The sequence below is a fragment of the Taurulus bubalis genome (genome assembly GCF_910589615.1).
Source record: "Taurulus bubalis genome assembly, chromosome: 18".
Taxonomy (NCBI): Eukaryota; Metazoa; Chordata; class Actinopteri; order Perciformes; family Cottidae; genus Taurulus; species Taurulus bubalis.
Genome location: NC_136606.1, coordinates 10,580,346 through 10,601,674, shown reverse-complemented (window position 1 = coordinate 10,601,674; position 21,329 = coordinate 10,580,346). Strand labels below are relative to the sequence as shown.

The window sequence follows — 21,329 nt, the reverse complement described above, 5'->3', positions numbered from 1 at the left end:
ATCATGGTCAGGGAGAGTAACCATAAATTAGTCTGAGAGAAAGAAAAGGGAGATACAGACAAGACAGCTCAGACTACCGTTCTCACACACTGAGGTCTCACAATTGAACCTTAAAGCGCAGAGTACTGTGTCAAGGCTCCCGAGCATGCTGTGACTTTTACAGAGATTTGACAGGAAAGCCTCACAATCAGCCAAGATCACAAAAGGATTTCTGTCCATTCATCCACTATGTAATCCTTCTGGATTTGCTGAACAACTCTTTGGAACAACATTACATACATGATGTTCCAGAGGATCAAACAATCACTTGCTAATCCCATTAGTGATCTTTTCCTCTCAAACACAACACAGCAAAAGGGGATGAGCCATTTCCAAGTCATTTATCATAAGAATTCAGACTGACACCTTGATTATCATGGAAAAAACATTAAATAAACGGATGTCTGTGAGACTATACCATGTGCAGTTGTAAAAGAGAAAGCCAATAAACTGCCACAGCAAACAGCTGAACATGTTAGGAAATCTATTCAGCTAGAAACAACATAACACTTGTTTGATACAGGCAGGTCCTTCAACGCATCACAAGTCCTGCCAAACCCAAGAGCCTGAGCTTTCCACCCAACAGTGATGGATATCTTCTGGTTTATAATGTTGGTAAGGATGGTCAAAGATCATTTTCATTCTGCTGCCTGAGGTTTAAAAAGGTCCAACTCAATACAAAATAGATTTAAGATGTGTTCCTTAAACTTAAATCCATATATTCTGTATGCTAACAAATAAATAACGTTAAAATTATAGTAAAAAAACAAAAATATAGTTATGCTAATCCACATTAACAATTTACGTTTCTTCGTGAAATGTTGTCAAAGTGAAGGCCAAAACCATCATGCAGCTGCAAAATCTATGCTTGTTAAGGTTAATTAGCTAACCGAGTACCATTAGTGTTAGAGAATAACAAAGCCCCTGCATCATAATAGCAACACAGGCCAAGCTCTCCAAAACGTATACATCATGAGTGAAGATTAAAAGTATCTTCTTATTTAGATAAATGAACATGTAACAGACAAACAACAGAACATATCACCTAGCCAGCTTACCTCCACACTGTCCATGGTTGAACTTGAACGTATCTCTTGAATGCGTCTCTCTCCTGCAATCATATTATCATTAAAGTGGCAGGGCTGGTCACGTGGTTCTTCCTCAAATAAGATTGCACGACAAACTCTCACCTATGTTTCGTGGACATTCTTCGAAAAAAGGAATTGCAATAGGTGAAGAGTTTCACGTCCGCCGCCCGATGAAGAAAATGACAAATGAAGATGACAACAGGAAGTGAAAGCTATTTCATATCGGCTGAAATTGACCCGTGAATAAAACGTCATCACTGCCTCGAGCCTGTCGTCAAGAAGAAGAAGAAGAAAGAGAGGAAGATGAGGAGGAGGCTTTATTTGTGTATAGTTTTTAGGGCATATTTTACAAGCAAGGGTATTTCCTGCTGCCACGTTTGGTTTTAGAGACAGAAATGCAACGTGTGATAATTGCTAATGTTTACTGTGCAGCAAATGGAATAATTTAAACTTAAAACAGAAATCAAATCTAAAAAAATATAATCACATATTGAACCAAAAGGTTTGTAGCAAACACAATGAGACACTGAAAAGAACAATAAATAAAAATGAAAATAAAGGTTTATTATTCAAAAGTGCAAGATCGTACATAGACCCCTAATTCTGCCCACTTTGCTACTGATGACTTGTGTGCTGTGGATGTGTTGCATGTCATTTATCATGGCCTGAGACCCAGAAGGACTTTGTGCAATACATTGTAAAATAAACATATATAAAACAAACCACACCCAGGTTTTCAGAAATATTATTTGAATAAAGTCACAATTTTAATAGTTTTTTAATACACACATTGGGGCTCATTAACCACATAGTGACAGATTGTGAAGGATTATGTGTTTGTTATCAACAACAACAAATCCCATGAAGCGTCGATAGGGTGGCACATAGTTAAGAGGATGGCTATATCCTCTTTAGTATAATGCGCACTGTCAGCCAATGTTCATTTTCAATCATTAGGCATTAGATATAGATCTGAATTCAACAGCCTTATTTCTTATTAATCATCATCTACCCAATGCTATGTGGTTATCAAAATACAGACTTTAGATTGGAGTATACACCCACCGTTCCAGTGGTGCAGAACAGCTCAAGTGTCCGATTCCGCTCTGTAAACAGTGACATGTCAGATTTGTGCTCGTCTTGGCTTTCACTGATAATTCAGTACACATTTAGTAAAACAAACTGGGCTACTTTAGATCAGCAAAACTTCGACCTTGGCTTCAAATAACAGAAAACACTTTAACTTTCCTGTTGATGACAGACTTGTAAAAAGTTAATAGCTAAAGAACAGTGGAGGCTGATTTCATTCGCTTTGTGGGATCAGGCAGTTCACTTCCATGAACGCAGAAAGCAAAATCTGGATTGTTGATTTTCTCTTAAAGATCATAGTCAGAGAAATGTATGGAGAAAAAAAATTGTATTGACAAGTTGGGTTTTTCATTTCAAGCAGGGAACGATACCAACTTCATATGCCTTCAAAGCATACCTCTCTTCCACCATAGATATATTTGTGCTGTACGTCAGGATAAATCCCAGTCTGTTCAGTTGTAAATTAAGACCTGGGTCAGCCTGCTGACCATTGATGGTGGTCCGGATCTCCCTGTAAGTACAGTGATGTCTGCCGCTGTTCCTGGGTGGCCCTTGCAGTTGCTTTGAATGGTTCTGGTGTATAAAGCCTGTACAGTAAACATACCTTCAGAAGATATCAGAGGTTTCATACTTCAGACTCCAGAGAAACGTTATGCAACTTGATCCCTCTTGATTCTCAACATGACATGTGTGTCTGATAAAGATTATGTATGAACAGCATGAAATTAATCTTCATCTTTGGACTAATCATTAAGAAGTCATCTGGCTCTGATCTGATGAGGCCATGCCAGTTGTGGTGAGAGGAGGTATCAGTAGTGGTCCCACCATTTCATCTTGATAAGTTGTGACATATTGAGTATTCAAAGCTACACAGAGGGGGCGTTATGACATCTGTGGCAGTCATTCTAAGTCTTCATCTTCAACTGTCTCGCCTTATTGCAGAACTCCTCGTGCCGTGAAATTTAGCTGACATAAGTGGCTGGAGGAGAAATATGAACTGATGGCAATCACACTCCTAATGCCAACAAAGTGAAAATGCAATATGAAATGTGAAAATTGTAATATGAAATGCAATATATGTGCCTTTCCTGGCAGGACAATATTGTGATATAAAGATTATATCAAGGCACCACTGCGACTGTTATGCCATGTCCTCAAATTCTTCCACAGATCTTTCAAACCCACATCCTACACAGCTACACAGAGGGGGCACATGATGTGCCAAAGAGCACATGATGTGCTGAAATACAACTTGTCATGTTTACAGACTGGGTGTTTTTAAGTGATTATTTTTTTCACACATCTTTTGACAGAAATCCCCCTCATTGAAATGGGACTGAGAGAGTCAAGTAGTTTGTTGACTACATCCCGAGAGACAGGCTGAACCATTGGGTTTACGATACAGAAATACTCGGTGGGCTTTGAATGGATCAGACTGGGTCGGGCCGGAGGGTGTGTCCATGATGTGTGTGTCTCTGGAAGCCGACGTCGCCTGTGTAACATTCAGACAACCACAGTTTAACTAACACATGCCCAGGCAAACACACAGAAGCAATGGAGTCACAAGCCAGAACCGATTTCTGCGTCTCTGTCAGCACCACAGTACGTGTCAGAGACACAAAGTTAGATGGGTCACGTATCTGGGAAAGCCTGTATTAAACAGAGTATGTGTTATGACATCTTTAGTCATTAAGACTTCAGTGCGTTTTTTTTTCATAAAATGGGACGACAATCAACAATTTGCATTTCACTTATCTTTTAGTATTTGCATGTCAAAATTCATAAGGATATGCCTGTAAAAAGAAGCACATAACATGAGAGTCAAAATAATGGAGCCATGTGAACTAAATTATTTTTAATTAATATAACAGCATTCCTTGTGTTCCTTGCACAACTTGCGTATTTGCTATTAAGAAAACACTACATCTTTGAACAGTGCATATCAATAAACGCCTTCTTAACATGAGTGTGCTGCCTTCACAATGTGAAAATGCACGAGGCATACAAAAAGAATCTGTTAACAAAAAAATACATCTGTTTCTGGATTCCACATGGAAGTGCAATAGCATGCTATAAAGCAAACTAAAATAAATGGTCCATACTCTGAAGTAATATTTTGACATGTTATCATACAGTTACATTACAATGTCTATGAAATATCTGTGAAAAAAGTATATAATCTTTTTTCCCCCCAATTCATTTGACTTATAAAAATAATTTTCTCTGCACACAAATTCAAAATGTCCAGTGGTTTGCATAATAGTTTGATTGGATCAATGTCTCTGGTCTTCATCTCTATAGGCCTGTAAAAAAGAAAAGACAAAAACATCAGTCTCCTAGAAACTAAAATCAGACACATTTAACCGCTAATGAGAAAAATAACTCGGGCAATTACTATGAAACAGACATTTAATATTTGAACATGTCATAGACAAACATGAGGTGGAAAATGAAGCCTGGTGCTGCCCAGTGGAGGCTCCGACGACCATATTTCCCAATAAGTTGTGGGAGAGCTGTGATCGGAGTGACTTAAACAGCAAGCTTTGAGTTTGTGTTGCCTTGGCAATCCTCTCTGATAGCCAAGCAGCAGCAGTCTGCTCTCAGATCTCCCTCCAGACTGGCATGCTGACACTGGGAACTGTGGGCACCTCCAGAGCCACAAGAAGGAGAACCGCAGACAACCTCAAACTAGACAGACTTTCTCCTTCTCCCAAATGTTGAGGCTGAGAGTTGACGCTGTCTGCTGCGTGTAAACTCAGAACCCGAGTGACTTAATGGAACTGGGCAACGGCATTCCTGTCTCCACACATGAGTGGCCTCCACCAATCGCATCGCAGAGCCACTGTGCCCTCCATTTAGCCTGTGACTGTAATTGAATGGGCCATAAATGAAGGTGGAGGCTTCCACAGTAAGTCACCCATTGGTAGTTATGTTGTGGCTCTAAATGAGGTCATTGACAGACATTGAGGCTCTCTAAACTTAAGGCAACTGCTTACAATAGCAAAATTGGTTTCTGGTGACTCAAATGATACAGCACATTCTGAGGCGAGTCTGCTTCTCTGGGTTTCAAGCTGTGAAGTCTCTAACTGGTCAAATGCTCACCTGAAAACACAGATCTCTTATTGGCGTCGCGTGTACCACCTGTAAAAAAAATAAAGACAGAAAATGTGTCATGTAAGGTAAAGGTGGCATGAGGACAATGGAATAACTCCATATTGGGGGAAATTTGTTTTTTACCTGTCTGCTAAGAGTTACAGTATATGACAAAAGCGTTATAACTACTGTATCTTTCTATTACATATGAAGCCTGGCTCTTTCCAGCTAACAAGGTTAACTAACCTGGGCACTGAGAAACTGGGATTGCAACACATACAGAGGGAGAGTGATTTTCATCCTCTGTTCAGGTCGACGTGACTGAACTATATCTTTACATAGCAAGTAGTTTGCAAGTAGTTTGCTGCCATACTAATGCTCTGAAACCCGTATAGAGAGAAATATCGGCTAAGTCAGTTGCACAGATGTTTATTTATTCTTCTTTATAACTGAGGCTAATTCGTAGCATAACATTTCTAATAGTTGTTTTTTTTTCAGCCTGGTGTATATGCTCAAACATGCACACCAGCTGCAACATAACTGATGCTTCTGCAACAAGTGATTATGATTATTATTAGATTAATAAGACAAACTATCTTTAAACACAGTAAATATTGAGTCCTAAAAGCCATCTTGACAGATGTAAACGTAACATACTGACACAGCTGCTTCCACTGTCCAGTGAATGTCTATGTTGAACTGACTAATGTGCTTATCCACAGCTATAAAGGACAATGGGGTCAGGAGCGGGAAAAGGGACAGACTTCTTTCATCTCCATTGTGGTATGTGTGGTTGTACCATTGTGGAAGTTTATAGAATAACAGGAAATAGCGATGGATTTCTCCCCCATTATTCAGCTCTTACCATACACTTGGCGCCAGCTCAGACACATCTGCTGTGACACTGGGAAGTCACTGCGCTAATGAAGTGAGCCCTACTCACACAGTGGGTACACGGACAGACTAAAATACCAGAGCAAACCACTTCATGGACAAACATGTTCACACTCTTGGCATTTGTTTTCACCTTCCTTGCCAGAAGAAATTAAGTAATTTTGATTTGATTGAGTCATTTGGAAAGCTCAGCCTTAAAATAGGTAGAAAGTAGGATATGTCTCTGATTGTTCTGTTGGTGGATTCTAATTGTAGTGTTTGGTTGCCAGGATGCAATTCAAATGTATTATTTCATAGATACAAATGACCCCTGAGAAGACTGAAAAATCTGATTAAGGGGGGAAAACAAGTTAAATATCTTACCTTGACTAATGCAATCCTTTCCATGTTTAATACACACACTTTCACATGCACACACACACACACACAAAGACAAAGCTGTTTTTAGCCAAGAGTCCTCTGAGATCTCTCTCATGCCAGAAAGTGCTTTGTCACGTCTTGTGGCTGTTGGTTCTCTTTAGTTTTTTTCCCGTCAGTCTCTCTCTCCCTGTGTCTGTGCCACCTCTAATTCAATGTGTGGCTCATATCCGTTCTCAACATGCCATTACCAATGCCACGGCGTAGAGCAGGTCCCCAGGGGCTATTAGAAACATTTATCCATGTATTTTGCAAGATACAATGTCAGAGGGGTTGTATTTCCATGTGACAACCATTTGCCCGCTTGATCTTTTGTTTGACGAGAATTCTTGTGTAATGACGTCAATGAAAGTTATCTTTTTTAATCCAACACACACTTGATTTTAAGTTTGAGTAGCTGGTGCTGATGTTTTGTTTACTGAGAAAACAGGACAGAGTTCATGGAAGAACATTTCTGATTTCATGGCATATACAGTATAATTTTTGGACCTCAGAGCTGCCATTTTTTGATCAGTCTAAATAAAGCAATGCCAGTACCATGAATTCATGAATTGTCAATAGAATTAAGTGTGGACTTTCATTGTCCCAAGAGGTTTAGTCATTATGGTTTTGGTTACTTTGTGACCTTTCACTCGGCCAAAGGTTCTATTTGTATTACCACCTGTAATGTACAGTATGGGTAGATTGCCATTACGTTCACATACGTACATTCATGTTCTCCAGAAGATGAACCTTTAGCATTGAGGACTGTCTATCCACTTCCAAGCGTTCCTGGTTTGCCAACCCAAGGAACAAATGTCAACTTTTCCAGACCATATCCCATAATAATCAAATTAGAATTACTGCCTCGTAGATGTATGCCAATCCGTCAAATTGGAGTCTGTCCAAAATGCCACCACTTCATAATTTTATTCTATTAGATATCTATGTTAAATTTCCATAATTAGCATATGAATTCCTGTTAAAAAAAAAAAAATGTGATTTGTGAGGCCACAGGGACCTTTCACCACAAAATTCTGCGCGGAGGCCTACAAATATATTAATAAGAATAGGTGTATGGGTTTCCTTGTAGTGCCACCATATGGAGAAATGTAAAACTTCAATTCCCTCTATTGACTAAGAGAATAGCAAAATTATCAGAAAGTGGTTTGTTCTGTCCAACGTCTTAAAACTACCTGTTCGGCAGAAATATGTAATGTTTACATAAGTTAGTTTTATTTAGTCCAGGTATAGTATATATTCAGAGAAGAGGATAAGAGAAGTTTTACCATATGTTAACCAATGTTAAAAGAGCATAAATGTGATATTTTGTTAGTGGACCTCAGTGAAATGAGACATACAAGCCTCTGACAATCAGACCATACTGTCACATACATTAATGTGATTTATGCTCCAGAACATTCAAGGAGGTCTGATCTAATTCTCTCCTGTTCAAAGCCAGAGTAATATCCCAGCCAGACCAACACTATGACTGGATTTATGACTTTAAAGAACTGCTCATGTCCATCAACTGGATCTTGATAGAGATATATCTCTTACAAGATGCCAGGAAAGGACATTTTATTTGACAACGTTTCCCCCTACGAAACCAGGATGTCACCCAACTGTGAAATATGGAAAGTATAATTTGTCAGCCTGTGTGCTCCATCTCAACATTTTACAAGGAATACTAGCACATTAATCTTCACTTTTTAATAGATCTAGAGCCAGTTTAATGGATTAGCTAATCATTGTGGTGAAGTGACATTACAGTAATGAAATGTGTCTTAAAAAGAAAAACAACTGTGAGAAGGTAAAAACATTAGCGGGGCAATTTGTCAAATTTCTGAACTGTGAATTTAACTGAGCGCTTTGAGAAACTCCTAGCAAACTCTCCAGTAAAGGGAACCTGAATGAGGAGATGATAAACAATCAAATGTAGGGTTTAAAGTAGAGACAAAAGACAGGCAGATGAAAAAAAAGGCAGGTCACTCACTTTTATCCTGTTCAGGAGGCTCCAAGATGTCACTGTCTGTGTCACTGGGAATATGCCAAGGCTGTCGGATGGCCTGTAACTGCTGGTAAAACTCATCCTGATTTGGAAAAATGGAGCAGAACCGAAATGATGGAAGACTCTGATAACTCATACCGAGTCCTAGGCCAAAACTTTAATATATAAATCGCCCCATGCTACCAATGCAGAAACTCCAATCTTTTAAATGACTACATAAGTGGTCAAAAAAGACAAGATCACAAGCATAAACATCTTTTCTGCATGTTAGTATTTAAAAGGCTTCAGGATTCCTTAACTCTGTAAACAGGCCTCCTATCCATCTACATAGGACCAGGTGGCTTCAATAAAAGCAGACTGGGTGCACGAGTGTTTTGGATAATCTCACGAGGTGTCAACTAGCATAACTGTCAAAGAGTATACTGAGGGACTGAAGAATTCCTGCCCACCATTAATAAAGCCTTCAAAAAGGTATTGTATTTAACAGTGCCACTGTTAAGTTAATCATGAAAGGAATATAAGAAAGACATCCCATTGAAAGTTCTCCTTTTATGCCCGACTCATTTTTCCCACAATGAAATGCCATCCTACTGTACGGACCTCCATGAGTCTTCATTAAACCGCACATGAAGCATGTGTGTTTGTGAGAGTATGCACATGTGTGATATTGTGCGTTTTCAGTCATGATCTTTCTGTGTAAAGGCTCTTATGTTCTACAGCAGCTTTACATGGACATTGAGCCCATTTGACACTCAGCAAACACGGGTTCACTCTAAATCATACAAAAAATGTACAATAAAGTTGGAGTGATTTTTTCAAGTCCATGATGAGTCCAATTTCACTCCATGTGTTATACACTGTGTGTGCACTTGATCTATTTAATTGCTCGATGAATGGGAAATAGCTCAAATGTAATATATATAATTTGATTCCACACTATGTCCATGGAAAATACTGTCAATTAAAGGAATAAATCAAGCTTTTGTGAAATGTGCTTCTGCCAAAGGGGAGATGAGAATATCAATACCACCTTACATGTCTGTCTATTAATTATATAGCTAGCACCAGTAGACAGTTAGCTTAGCATACAGCCTAATCAGGGGAAAACACCAAGCCTGAATATGTCCAAAAGTAAAACAAATATTATTATCATATATATATATATATATATACACACACAAAAACTCAAGTAGAAACAATTAGGTTTTCTAGGGGATTATGTGCTGGGCTGTTTTTTGTCAGGTACAGTCATTTACTGGGGACAGCAGGACATGCCCCCTGTGAAGCCACAAATTGTCATTTTAACAACATATAATGTGATAATTTGTCAGCAACCAACAGCTTTAGAGGTGTTAGTTGGCTGATTTTGTTACCATTTTAGTCTTTAAGCTAAACGTCTTCTAGCTGTTGTAATAGTTTAATGGCCAGATATGGGAGTGGTATCAATCTTCTCATGTGGGTTTAACTCCCAGCAAGAAAGCCAGTCGGTACCTTAAAAACTGACTGACACTCACTAGTTTTAAAATTAGGATAATTGTTGTTTTGGAAATAATTAACTTTGTGAAGACAGTGCTGCCACAACTCTGCCTCCACCTCATGGATTCTTTTTCTGCATTAGGACACCTTGTTATGCAATATTGCATAATATTTGACAACTAAAAAGAGGGTGTTTTTGATGTTAAAGGGATATATCTCAGTTCCTGGTCTTACCTCAGACAGATAGGCCCGTAGGCTGGCACCGAGGCTGTCTGTAGTGCTTAGTCCAGGTGGGGTGAGCAGCGGTCGAAGATGTGTGGGCTGACATGTAGGTGTCACAGGGCGGCTCCGCGACCTCCTGAAGGTCACCTCTTTATGAGCTCCACGGTTAAAGGTGGAGCGTGTCAGTAAACTATTTGGGGTCAGAGGCCTGCTAGGCGTTCTGGGGGTTTGAGTCCTGCTCCCAGGGTTGCTGGGAGATTGAGTCCGACCCATGACCAGGGAGGTGGGCTTGGGGCTGAGCAGAGGGAGGCCCACACCGCAGGGCTTGCCTGAGAAGCTGCCAGCAGGAGACTGGGGTCTAGAGAGCAGGCTGGTGAGAGGAAGTGTGTCGGGTAGGGTTCTGTGGCGCAGAGGGGTGTGGAGGAGACTACTGTGCGGATTATTGGAGCTCCGAGAGGTCATCTTCCCCACTTCCGCCAGCTTGGCCAGGTCCTTCTCAACCTCTGGAGGGAAAAGGGGGAGACAAATATGTACATATTATATTTAAGTTAGAGTTAACAGATGTAGTTATGATGGACTGAGTTCAATCTTCTTCTTTCCCCCCCCACATTTAAATGACAATGACAGCATACAGTTGTATACTGTATGTATACAATGACTGCAACACAAATCCCAGAAAAGTCTGCTAAATCAAGAGATTCAATGATAAAGTCAGACTTATTATTTGTACACTTTCACAGGCTTTGCTATGAGTTTAGTATGTGTCCTACAAGACTGATGATTCACAAACTTTACTGAGCATTAAAGTGGGCGAGACTGCTTGGTTTAATCCTTCTTCTGGGCAATGATGACAATATTTATAGGCCCTGTAAATTGTGGTGAATCCAGCTTCCTCTGTTAGAAAAGGTTCCAAGTTGATATACAGTAAGCATCGCCTGCAAAAAAAAAAAAAAAAAAAAAAAAACTTTCTTCCTGACAAAAACTCAGTTGTTTGCCTCATTGGTCGTCTCAAAAACATGTCTGTTTATGAAAGAAGTGACGCTGCCAACTTCAGCAATCAACATCTGGGTCATTTTTTCCATGTTTTATGCTTTTGTTAAAATTCTTGGCAATCAGGATTCAACAAACCAGTCTGGGAGTTATCATTTGAGGAGGATAATTTGAAGGATGACTCATAAGGAGCATGTTTTTCAAGAAAACGGAATATGTGTGACGTTAAATACATATCAAAAGGAAGCATGACAAGTATTTTTACAAACTTTGACTCCCTTGTTTTTGAGCAAATGGTGCTTTTCTCCTATACAAACAAAAATGTGAAGCATATGCTCCTATTCACTGACAAATATCCATGCAAAGTTGAAAAGGTCTGTAATACTACTTTAAATTCAATTGAGACATTTCTTAGTTGGTTGGAAATCTATTCCAGACGGTTATGTACACAATCCTTATGGGATAAAAAAAAAAATGCAATTCTCTGACTAGTCTGATTGGTTGAAGGTCAACCCTCATAGTGAGATACAATGCAGAGCACATAGTGCTTAATGCCTTGCCCATGTGCTCAATGCTCTGCACGTGTCTGTGTTGCTTTAACCCTCTTGCGTTCTCCACATGTTACTTCTCTAAATGTTAGAAGGAAAACTAAAGATACAGGTTACAACTTGGCCTTTCTGATTGAAAGTTGGAAGATAATTCACTTTGTGGGGTGTTTCGGGGCATGACATGAGCTGCAGTATGTAACATTACAAAGCATAGAGAAGCTTTGTTATTTGGTTGATAGTCTGCATTAACAGCTATGTGTGACCATAAGACCTGCTGTGGGGGCAAGTGTCTGGATGATGATGATGAGTGAAATAACTACTCTATACAGAAGAAAATGGGTGGAAACGGAAGTTTCATATATGACAAATTCCCAGTTCGAGCCCATAACCACCCACGCACACCAAGTCTTCCACGACTGTTATCGTTATATCGTAAACAGGATATGTTCATTAGTAATCTTTTCCCATAAAATATTTTTATCTCAAGCTATTCACCAGTATAATGATAAACACCACATGTTTTTGTTGTGAAAATCTTCCCCCTTCCGTAAATGGTTGCTCCACTCGTGATTTTCTTGTAAACCAGTTATTTCCCCCGACTTCCTGGCATTAATGAGTAGCCTATTACAAGCAGCTTTATTTTGAAATTCTGTCCAGTGTTTAACACAGAGATACTACAAGCCATCTCATAGACACTGATATAATATGACGGCTCCTGGAGATCAAAGAAGGATCATCAAACTCCACATGGTATAAAGCCATGATAAGTTTTGATTTAGGAAAAAAGACGAGGAGAAAATGAGACAAAGAGAGACAGAGAGAGAAGGAGACAAGAAGAAATAGAAACAGATTTAATCTATTAAAGTCTTTGATCAAGCAGCAGAGAATGCAGGGCCATAGCACGCTATTCAACCATTCATTTAGAAGTCATGCAAACTTGATCATGTCCTTCTGAAGATAAACTAAAGTGCTAATGACTTTTCGTTTGTCTGGAATTTATCTAGAGGCTTAAAACAATACAATATACTGCCTGCCAGGATGAATTAAATATTAATCATCGTCCTTGGATGGATACATTAAGTAAAACCATCTAATATAGTGTCACTGAGACTGGCTACTGAACTTAAATACTTGATTGTTCGCCTTGTTTATTTTTACTTTAATCACTTATTTCTGGCTCTAAATCAGGAAACTTTTCTAACTTCTGAGCAAACATCTTTGGCATGTTTAGTAAAAGGGAAAAAGTGGTACAAATTATGTAATATTCCCAAAACTAATGCATCACATTAGTAATGATATACTGTAGAACATGTACAAACAATATCCGACCCTAGATGAAACTGCTATCAAATTAAACTCAATTCAATAACAAATTTAGTGAGCAGTAATTCATTTGGATATTAGTAGAAGAAAAAAAGTGCACATGAGCTTCACCATATCCATACGGCAGACAAGGAGTGACCAAACCGCCACATAATTGGGGTGACAATATAAGATGAAAAGTGAGGGTCTGGCTCCAAACGTGGAAAGTATTAGCAGCTAATAAAGGCTTGAAAGAGCTGAATTAGCTTGTTGAACAGCTTCATTGAACTGCCTGGTGGGAGTCCACAACCTGAATATTCACGAACTCAGTGTAGAACAAACTTGAAATGAATGCCATCTGAGGACCTCTGGGGCAAAACTGAGTAACACAAATAGTCCTTTAGTGCCCCCGAAGCACCAGCGTGTTGTTTTGTTCGGTCGGCACGGAGGCAACCAGTGAATTCAGCGCCGATGTGCGGATGAGCTGAGAGCGGCTGCTCCCACTGTTGGATGACAGTAAGAGGTTCACTAAGTAGGAACAATATGCTTCAAATAAGTCTGGTATGTGAAGGCGCGAACAAAGTTTCTACACACTGACGCTGTCAAACAGAGTGGGAGGACATGCATAAACAAACAAGTGGGCGACACATGATGGTAAATGGCGACATTCCCTTTGGCGTCCACTCCAGGCTTTCATCTGATTCACAAGTGAATACATACTTAATCATCGTGACAACAAAAGCGGTCTCTGAGTCACCCAGACGTCACATATGTCAAAGATGAGCCTTGATCTACATTAGGAATAATTATTTCCAAAAACAGAAATTCCATTTGGTCTGAACCAATCAGTCTCCGGCACAGTTGAGCTTCGATCCCTTCCAAATGACTCAGCGGCGCTGAAGTTATTGATTGAACCCATTAAAGCTGGAGTTGAGGTAAATTCCTGGCATGTGTAAATTATGTTCAGCATTTTTTCTCTATTTGATCTTGAGGAAGATCAGTTTTTAATTAGCCGAAAATAGTGCATTCTTTAGCCGAACTCTCCTCCTCCCACTTCTCATAAGTGCTCTCTAAACCCCTTTCTATTTCATCTCAGTCTGTGCAGTTCAAAGTGTGTGTGTGTGTGTGTGTGTGTGTGTGTGTGTGTGTGTGTGTGTGTGTGTGTGTGTGTGTGTGTGTGTAAATATTTGCACAGTGTAAACTATGTATTCCAAAATAAAGTATTTGATCCGACTTTTCCATACTATTCATCATTAAAGCCACTAATAAATACACAGACAGACTTACACAGGCATAAAGGCACAGCACACAAACATGCGCACCACACAGAAGTGCCTACCAGCGAGCTGTTTGCCCATGTTCTCCAGCTCTTTAGAAAAGAGGGAGTCACCCAGTAGCGGCCCCGTCTGCCCGACAGAGCTCCCACCTCTCACAGCCTTCAGATCAGCCTCCCAGACAGCCTGACGCTAGTTAGTGAGGAAAACAGAAAAGAGAGAAAGTCACATTAGAAGAAAGACCCTTCAATTAACTCTTTATATAATTTTCAGCTATTGCTAGAAATATCTGAGCCATATCTGCTGGAAAAAAAGGGGCAATTATTCTTTTATAGGCTTTAGAAAAACACAAGAAACCACAGCAAGTGTAGATGAAAGTGTAGACAGCATGCAGTGCTCTCTGTTTAGTGAATGCGGGTCGCTAGACTGTCAGTAGTGGCTCAGGACATTTTTATATAACTATTAGTCAATCTATAGGAGCTTGTATACACTTACATTGTATACACTTATACATACTAGTCTGTTGGCAAACAGTCTAACAGCAGCACACGTTCCCTGAGAGCACATGATATTCCTATTATATAAAAAAAGAGATCATATTCCAAAGCATAAGAAAGAAAATAAATGGTACGAAAGCCAGATTGGATCACCTATAGGGGCTGCTTTGGCCTTCCCGGCCAAGTGCGTGATTTGACAGGCTCAGGTTGCCAAGTCCTTGATTGGACACAAGTGGCCAGCTGAGCTGTTAAGCCAATGGACCAAGTGCACATGAGCTTCAAGCACAGGTGAGAAATATAATCTGTCAGCCATAGTTCTACCTCCTGTTGAGTTTGGTTTACATGAGATATAACCAAGTTATTTTACAGACGATGCCAGCACTTACGTCATTCGATGTGCTAAGCACTTAATGAAAGACAGAGTTGACTTGACAAAGTGCTGACACAGAGCAAGGCTCTTGGAGATCTGGTGATATACAGAATACACAGTCTTCTAAAAGCATTTAAAGACAAACCTGGGATACAGCAGGCTACTCATTTTCTGATTTTCATGAGTCAAAGTGGACCTACAAGTCGGTTTCCAGAGAGGAGGTAGCGTGGAAACAAGAGAAGTTGCGATCCTCTAATAAATGACAGAACATGATTCTCAGAGCCTATGGCATTGATCTTTGTGCCTGTCAGATATATGAGGCGTTCTGTGGCAGCAGAACACCACAAGCCAATCCTTAATTACAGCCCTCATAAAGAAGCAAGGCGGGTTGAACATTACAACTGAATCCCCTCCCCAACTTTATTCCTTTCTCTTTGGTGGTATCCCCCCAAATCCAACAGCATGACATCATCTTGTCCTTCTCTCTCTGGGTCTTCTCAGCTCTGGCAAACAAGGCCACCAACAATTTTCTAGTTTAAGTTTCCCCAAGTGTATAATCGTTATTATACTGTAGGTCGTTATATTATAATATGTAACAGCTCAGATTCCTTTGGTTCTTTTCACTATGTTTTTTTTTTTTAAACGGTCTCTTAAGAAAGCCCAGTCTTCAGGAGACCAGTTGACATATGGAGATTTACTCTTATCAGCAATGTCCATAGTTGAACATTTTGCATTTCTCCTGCCCTATAGCTCATCTGTCCACCACAGGAAAGACTGTTCAGTAATCAGGACCATATATCCCTGAGCCTGCAGACTGAAGGCTACGTTTGGTGGTACTGTACAGTCCCGTGGCAGAGCAAACAAACAGGATGTACCGAGTCTGCAAGCAATTCACCTCTCGAGATAACATCAGTAAATAAACAGACATTACAATCAAAACATGACTGTTGTTACCTCAAGTTTGGTGAAGGCATACATATTTACAAAGTCACCTGGACGACGTCAACATGTTCAGCTTACCAGAATGGTGCATATTCAAAAATCATGTGGAAATCAGCAAGGCTCTACGAGACATGGATAGACCCAACAAACAAAACTAAAATGGACTTGATTACATGCTGAGGAGACACAATGGCGTGATAAAAAACGATTTCCCGTCATCATACTTTAAAGCTGCTATTGTCCTTATCAGCAGCAATGTATGACATGAGTGCAAATGAGTCACATTTCTTTCCCCCTTTGTTTGGATGCCTCGGGTGGATGCTTTAATCTACACAGACAAAGAGCTGAGAAGGAATGCCGTTTCATCTCCAAAAAAAAGAGCAGCAATGACATATGAGTATATTAATGTCAGTGGCGCAAAACCCAGAGCCTTGTATAATGTCTCTCCCAGTATGACAAAACTAAAAAGACCCAAACGAGAAAAGGGAAAAAACTCTCTGGTGATGCTGCTGCCCGCTAACAAACAAGGATCTTGTTTCTAGCTAAATTGATTCCATGTTGAGCGCAAACAAGACAGAAAGAAAGAGGATGGAAGTCTGGAGTTAAATATGTTATAGCCTGCATGTGTGCAGCTATACGTGTGTGGTCAGCAGTAATAATCACCACAATCTGGGGTTTGGTTCAACATTGCCCTCTGCACAACAAGAGCCGCTTGGGATGTGTGCATGCAGTCTCAGACCTCAAACATGATTTGAGCCAATGCTGGCTTTGTATAGCACAATTGATGGTCTCTCTTGTTGTGGTCAGGCAGAATATTTAGGGACCCACAAACACACACACATGCAGGGGCATATATACAACAAAATATAGACACACAGGTGAGCAGCAGCTTTTTTTAGGCCTGTCAAGTCTGTCTCCATATGGTTCAATGTTTTTAGTCCCTATTCCGTTACAGCACCATCTTCCCAATAGCCTTTGCCTTTCAGAAGGGTGAGCTTTAACGTCTGGTAGTAGGACTCTCCCAATGCTAAAGCACCTCCTCTAGCAGTAAAGAAGATCGAAACAGAATGAGACGTACGCATGAAACTGCATTTTTAGGAATTCTGGAAGAATGCCACTTTAGATTTGAAAGCCAGACTGTTTATCTCATGAGCAGAGTTCACACTCCACGATGTAGCCCAGCAAGTACTGCTTTTATCAAATAAGGTGTGCAGTGAGTTGATGTCTGAGTGAAAAAGACAACATCCTGGCAGATGAGAGCGTGTGAGCATAAGGATTGGATTTGCACATGTGTGAGATAGAGAACATTGAGTATCGAGGACACTGCTTTGCTTTTATCCGAACCAAAACAACACCGTTTTTGATTATACTGAATACCAACCCTTCCAACCTGCAGGAAGAGTTCATATTACTTAATAGCAAATGAGCATAAGCCCCTGGTGTTAAGTCATTTGTTTCCGTTTAAAACATGCTTATGGATATGGGGAGTAACAATCGACTCTTAATAAGTTCATGTTGTTTTGGCAACACAATCCCCGAATAGTTTATAGACAGGGCTCCCAGGCTCATCGGCCAATTACTGAGCTAGCACAGCCAAAAGCAAACAGGATATTGACAATAACACAGTTAGACTTTCATTCAAGCATTACAAAGACAGGTTATATGACATAATGTCTATATCTCAGTCCAAGAAGAAAAGCCAGAGGAAAATAAGTGTCAGGCCAATAAGAGTGCAGATGGGTGAAAAGTAGTGACGTGCAAATGACTGGATTCTTTGCAGGAACTCATAATGAAAATGTGAGTGTGCAATAACAGCTAGATTTGAACGACACAAGCATAAGCTATAAGCTATATAGCGTACAGACTGCATCAACAATCATGTTAAGGAACAATCTGCTGCCAGACAAAAACCTTCAAACTAGTTGCTATAGTTGGCAAAACCTACAAAATAAAGTATTAGAACATCTAAATAGGAGTGAACCATTAATACACTCATTGAGATGCAAATGGAATTTTGACACACATTTGTAAATAAACTATTGCTCCATGCTTTTCCGATATTGCTTGGCCTCTGGAATACATGCTTTAGGCTTAGGTTTAGTTTCTTTTCGGTTGAAATTAAATTATAAAATTGTAAATTTTGAAGAAATCCAACACAACTTGAAATGTCTGAAGGTAATACATGCATGAATAAATAAATAAAAAAAGGAAATATTATACTGAAAGAAACCAGAACTCACGCGGCTCACTTTCTAACAATAACTTAGGACATGGAATTTGACAAATGGAGAAAAACCACCAATTAGGATCTGGAAATCCTAAACAAACCTTTATAGGAATAAAATTGCACTAGAGCTATGCTCTAAAATCATAGAGATTTGCACAGATGATAACCATGCATGCATAACTGTGGAGGTGTGGAGCGGAGACTGGTGCCAAGTATAAAAAGCCATACAGTGCATCGGCTGAAACTCTGCCAACATTCTGGTGGAAACAAAAATAAAGCATCACAATGGTTCTGCCTTGTATCACACACATGGCATTGCATTACACTAATTATCTTATTCCTACCATACAAATGAACAGTTTCCCTTGGCAGATTTTATGATGGTAACACCCATACAACTCTACACAAGCTAAATTTGATTAAAACCTATCACTTAACACTTACAAAGGAAACTATAGAGGAATTGCTTGGAGAATTTGCTCTGGCGATTGCTTTAGGAAAGTATTTGTCTTTATGAGGCAATTATCACCTAAAGGAGCTGGCAGAGGCAGGGGGCCTGTGGACTAATAATGATAACCATTAACAGTGTTTACTTTCCAACATCACCAACCTTTAACTGCCCAAACCAGGGCAATGTCCAATGCAAGGCGTACTCCATTTAATGACATGAAATGTGCTAAATAATAAATTTGACTTCCAAACTTCAATCCTAGAGAAAGTTATATGCATCTTTTCTTTAAAATGTATAACCATGGCAACATGTGAAGTTACAATTGGACAGGTTTCTACCAATTCAAGGGACACATGCAGGGTTGTAATAAATAAGTTGATTAAGAAAAAATAAAACACAGCTACAGGTCGAATTATTCCTCAAACTGTATGACTTCAGCCATTGTGTTTTTTCCAAATAAGCTCATAAAAGCATGACTTTTTTTTCCATACTGTTTAGTGATTGTGGGCCACAAGCCCCCGAAGGGCCAGTTAAACTAACAAGCTATTACAAATTGCATTTGCCTTTCAAAGACAGCCAAACATAAGCAATTAAACACAAAACAGCCACATTAGCTACAGTAGATGACAGGAGACGTTTGCACTTGCGGTTTCCACATGGGATACATTAGTACCCTATTCTTAAGCGTGCCAGACAGGGCTCGACCTACGGAGATGTGGTGTTCGGTCCCTCGGTGTAGGCAGCTGCAAAATAGTGGCTCTATGTAGATCTGAAGGTCAGCGGTAGAGAGGACGTCACATTTAGCGTGAAGCTAAATGAATCAGCTGAAATCACCGAGCTCGACATGGCGCGGTGATCAAATTGACACCGTCTATCATCTGGTCATGCCTTCCCTTTTAAATTGAGACATTTGAGAAAATTAGTAGACGAACAGCAATTATAGGTCATAACGTGCACAGTTTCTCTATTTTCTGGATAGTGGCTCGTTTATTTGGCTTAATCCATCAGACTCTTGACGGCAGACTTTGATTCAGCAGGTCCTTCAGTCTCTAAAAGTCTGCTCCCAGTTAGTCTGGAGCCTCTCTGCATCTGCTCCACACACGGAGTAATGCCTCGGCTCCAAACCCTTTTCTTTAAAACATGCCGTAAAAAGCCTTGTCTAACACTTAGATTGGGCAATTATAAAAAATAAAAAAAGGTATCGGCTTTTTTGGGCGGTAATTATACAAAAAGGTACTGGCGTCTTAGCTGACCGCTTTATTAACAGCATGTGAGAGTCTGCCTGTGTCTGAGTCTGGCGTGTACCACATTGGGCCTCTATAGATTTCTTCCCTGAAGCATGTGAGGTTATCACGCAAGCCTGCTATTGAACAAAACTCTGTGTACTCCTGTAAGCCATAAATATTTAGGCCTATTGTATATACACCTCTAAATCAAATTGTTGTCGTGTCACGAGATATTCTTTTCATTTATTCCTTTCAGATCGCACACAATTGTCCTGAGTGGGAAGCAAAGTGATATAGGGAGAGTTCTACACTTCTTCAGCACGATCAACCGTTGTGTAAGATGAAATGCCAGCCTATAGACGGATCCATTTTGTTCTATTAGCGAGAGGCGAGAGGTGTTTTTTTCTCTCTCGCTTTCGCACAATAGAAGCTGAGGAGGAGAGAGTGACGTGGTAATTGATGGCTGTAAAGTGATCTTAATTGTTTGGTGATGGATGTAGGGAGGACACTTACAGAGCCTGACACTTGAGACAAGGCCTCGCATTCCTGCAACCGTCCCGCCACTGTGTCCACCCCGGGCAATGGAGCTGCTCCAGACATCGCACACAAAACGGCAAAAGAAAAAAGAAAGGACAGAGCATGAGAACACAACAATAAAAAAATTAAAAAAACTACTTTGGATTTGAACTGTGTTGTGCAACTTACATGAGATGTCAGGTACGGCTTGTTCAGATATGCGAGACCTGTGCTCCTCTTCAGATCTGCCGTCTGATAGACTGTCACCCTGCAACCTGGAGACAATACGTTACACATTTACACTACTTTACTGTACACATTGGCAGCCAAATGGGTTTAAATCATCTGTGAAATCAGCATTCTTCAGTGACAACCCTGCAAAACTGAATGTTAGATGACTTGCTTGTCACACAAAGACAAGCAAGTCTCTAATCGGTCTGACGAAGTGAGACAGAGAGGAAGTGTTTGGTGAATGAACTCTTCTTCTGCAAAATGTTTGATTCACCATGAAAAGAAGAACATATGGGTCAGTTTGGGGGCACAAAACTCTGCATCGCAGCTTCTCATCCTGCTGAAAATCAATCTGAAATAGTCTTGAAACCAAATAAATGCATTCACAGACATGTGGTGCATGGATTAAACTATAGACAGCCCACTTGTTTCACAACTTACTTACTG

General features: G+C 40.0%; 1 protein-coding gene across 1 annotated transcript in view; it reads right to left on the bottom strand.

Moving 5' to 3' along the window:
• Window positions 1-4,745: 4,745 nt before the first annotated feature.
• cUnh8orf34 (chromosome Un C8orf34 homolog) overlaps window positions 4,746-21,329 on the bottom strand; it is a gene marked incomplete at both ends in the record, with an annotated part of 51,744 nt that continues 35,160 nt past the window's right edge. Inside the window, 7 exon segments of the mRNA XM_079234265.1 lie at window positions 4,746-4,864; window positions 5,319-5,357; window positions 8,596-8,692; window positions 10,321-10,811; window positions 14,488-14,614; window positions 20,649-20,722; window positions 20,841-20,926. Coding sequence (XP_079090391.1) covers window positions 4,746-4,864; window positions 5,319-5,357; window positions 8,596-8,692; window positions 10,321-10,811; window positions 14,488-14,614; window positions 20,649-20,722; window positions 20,841-20,926 — 1,033 coding nt within the window.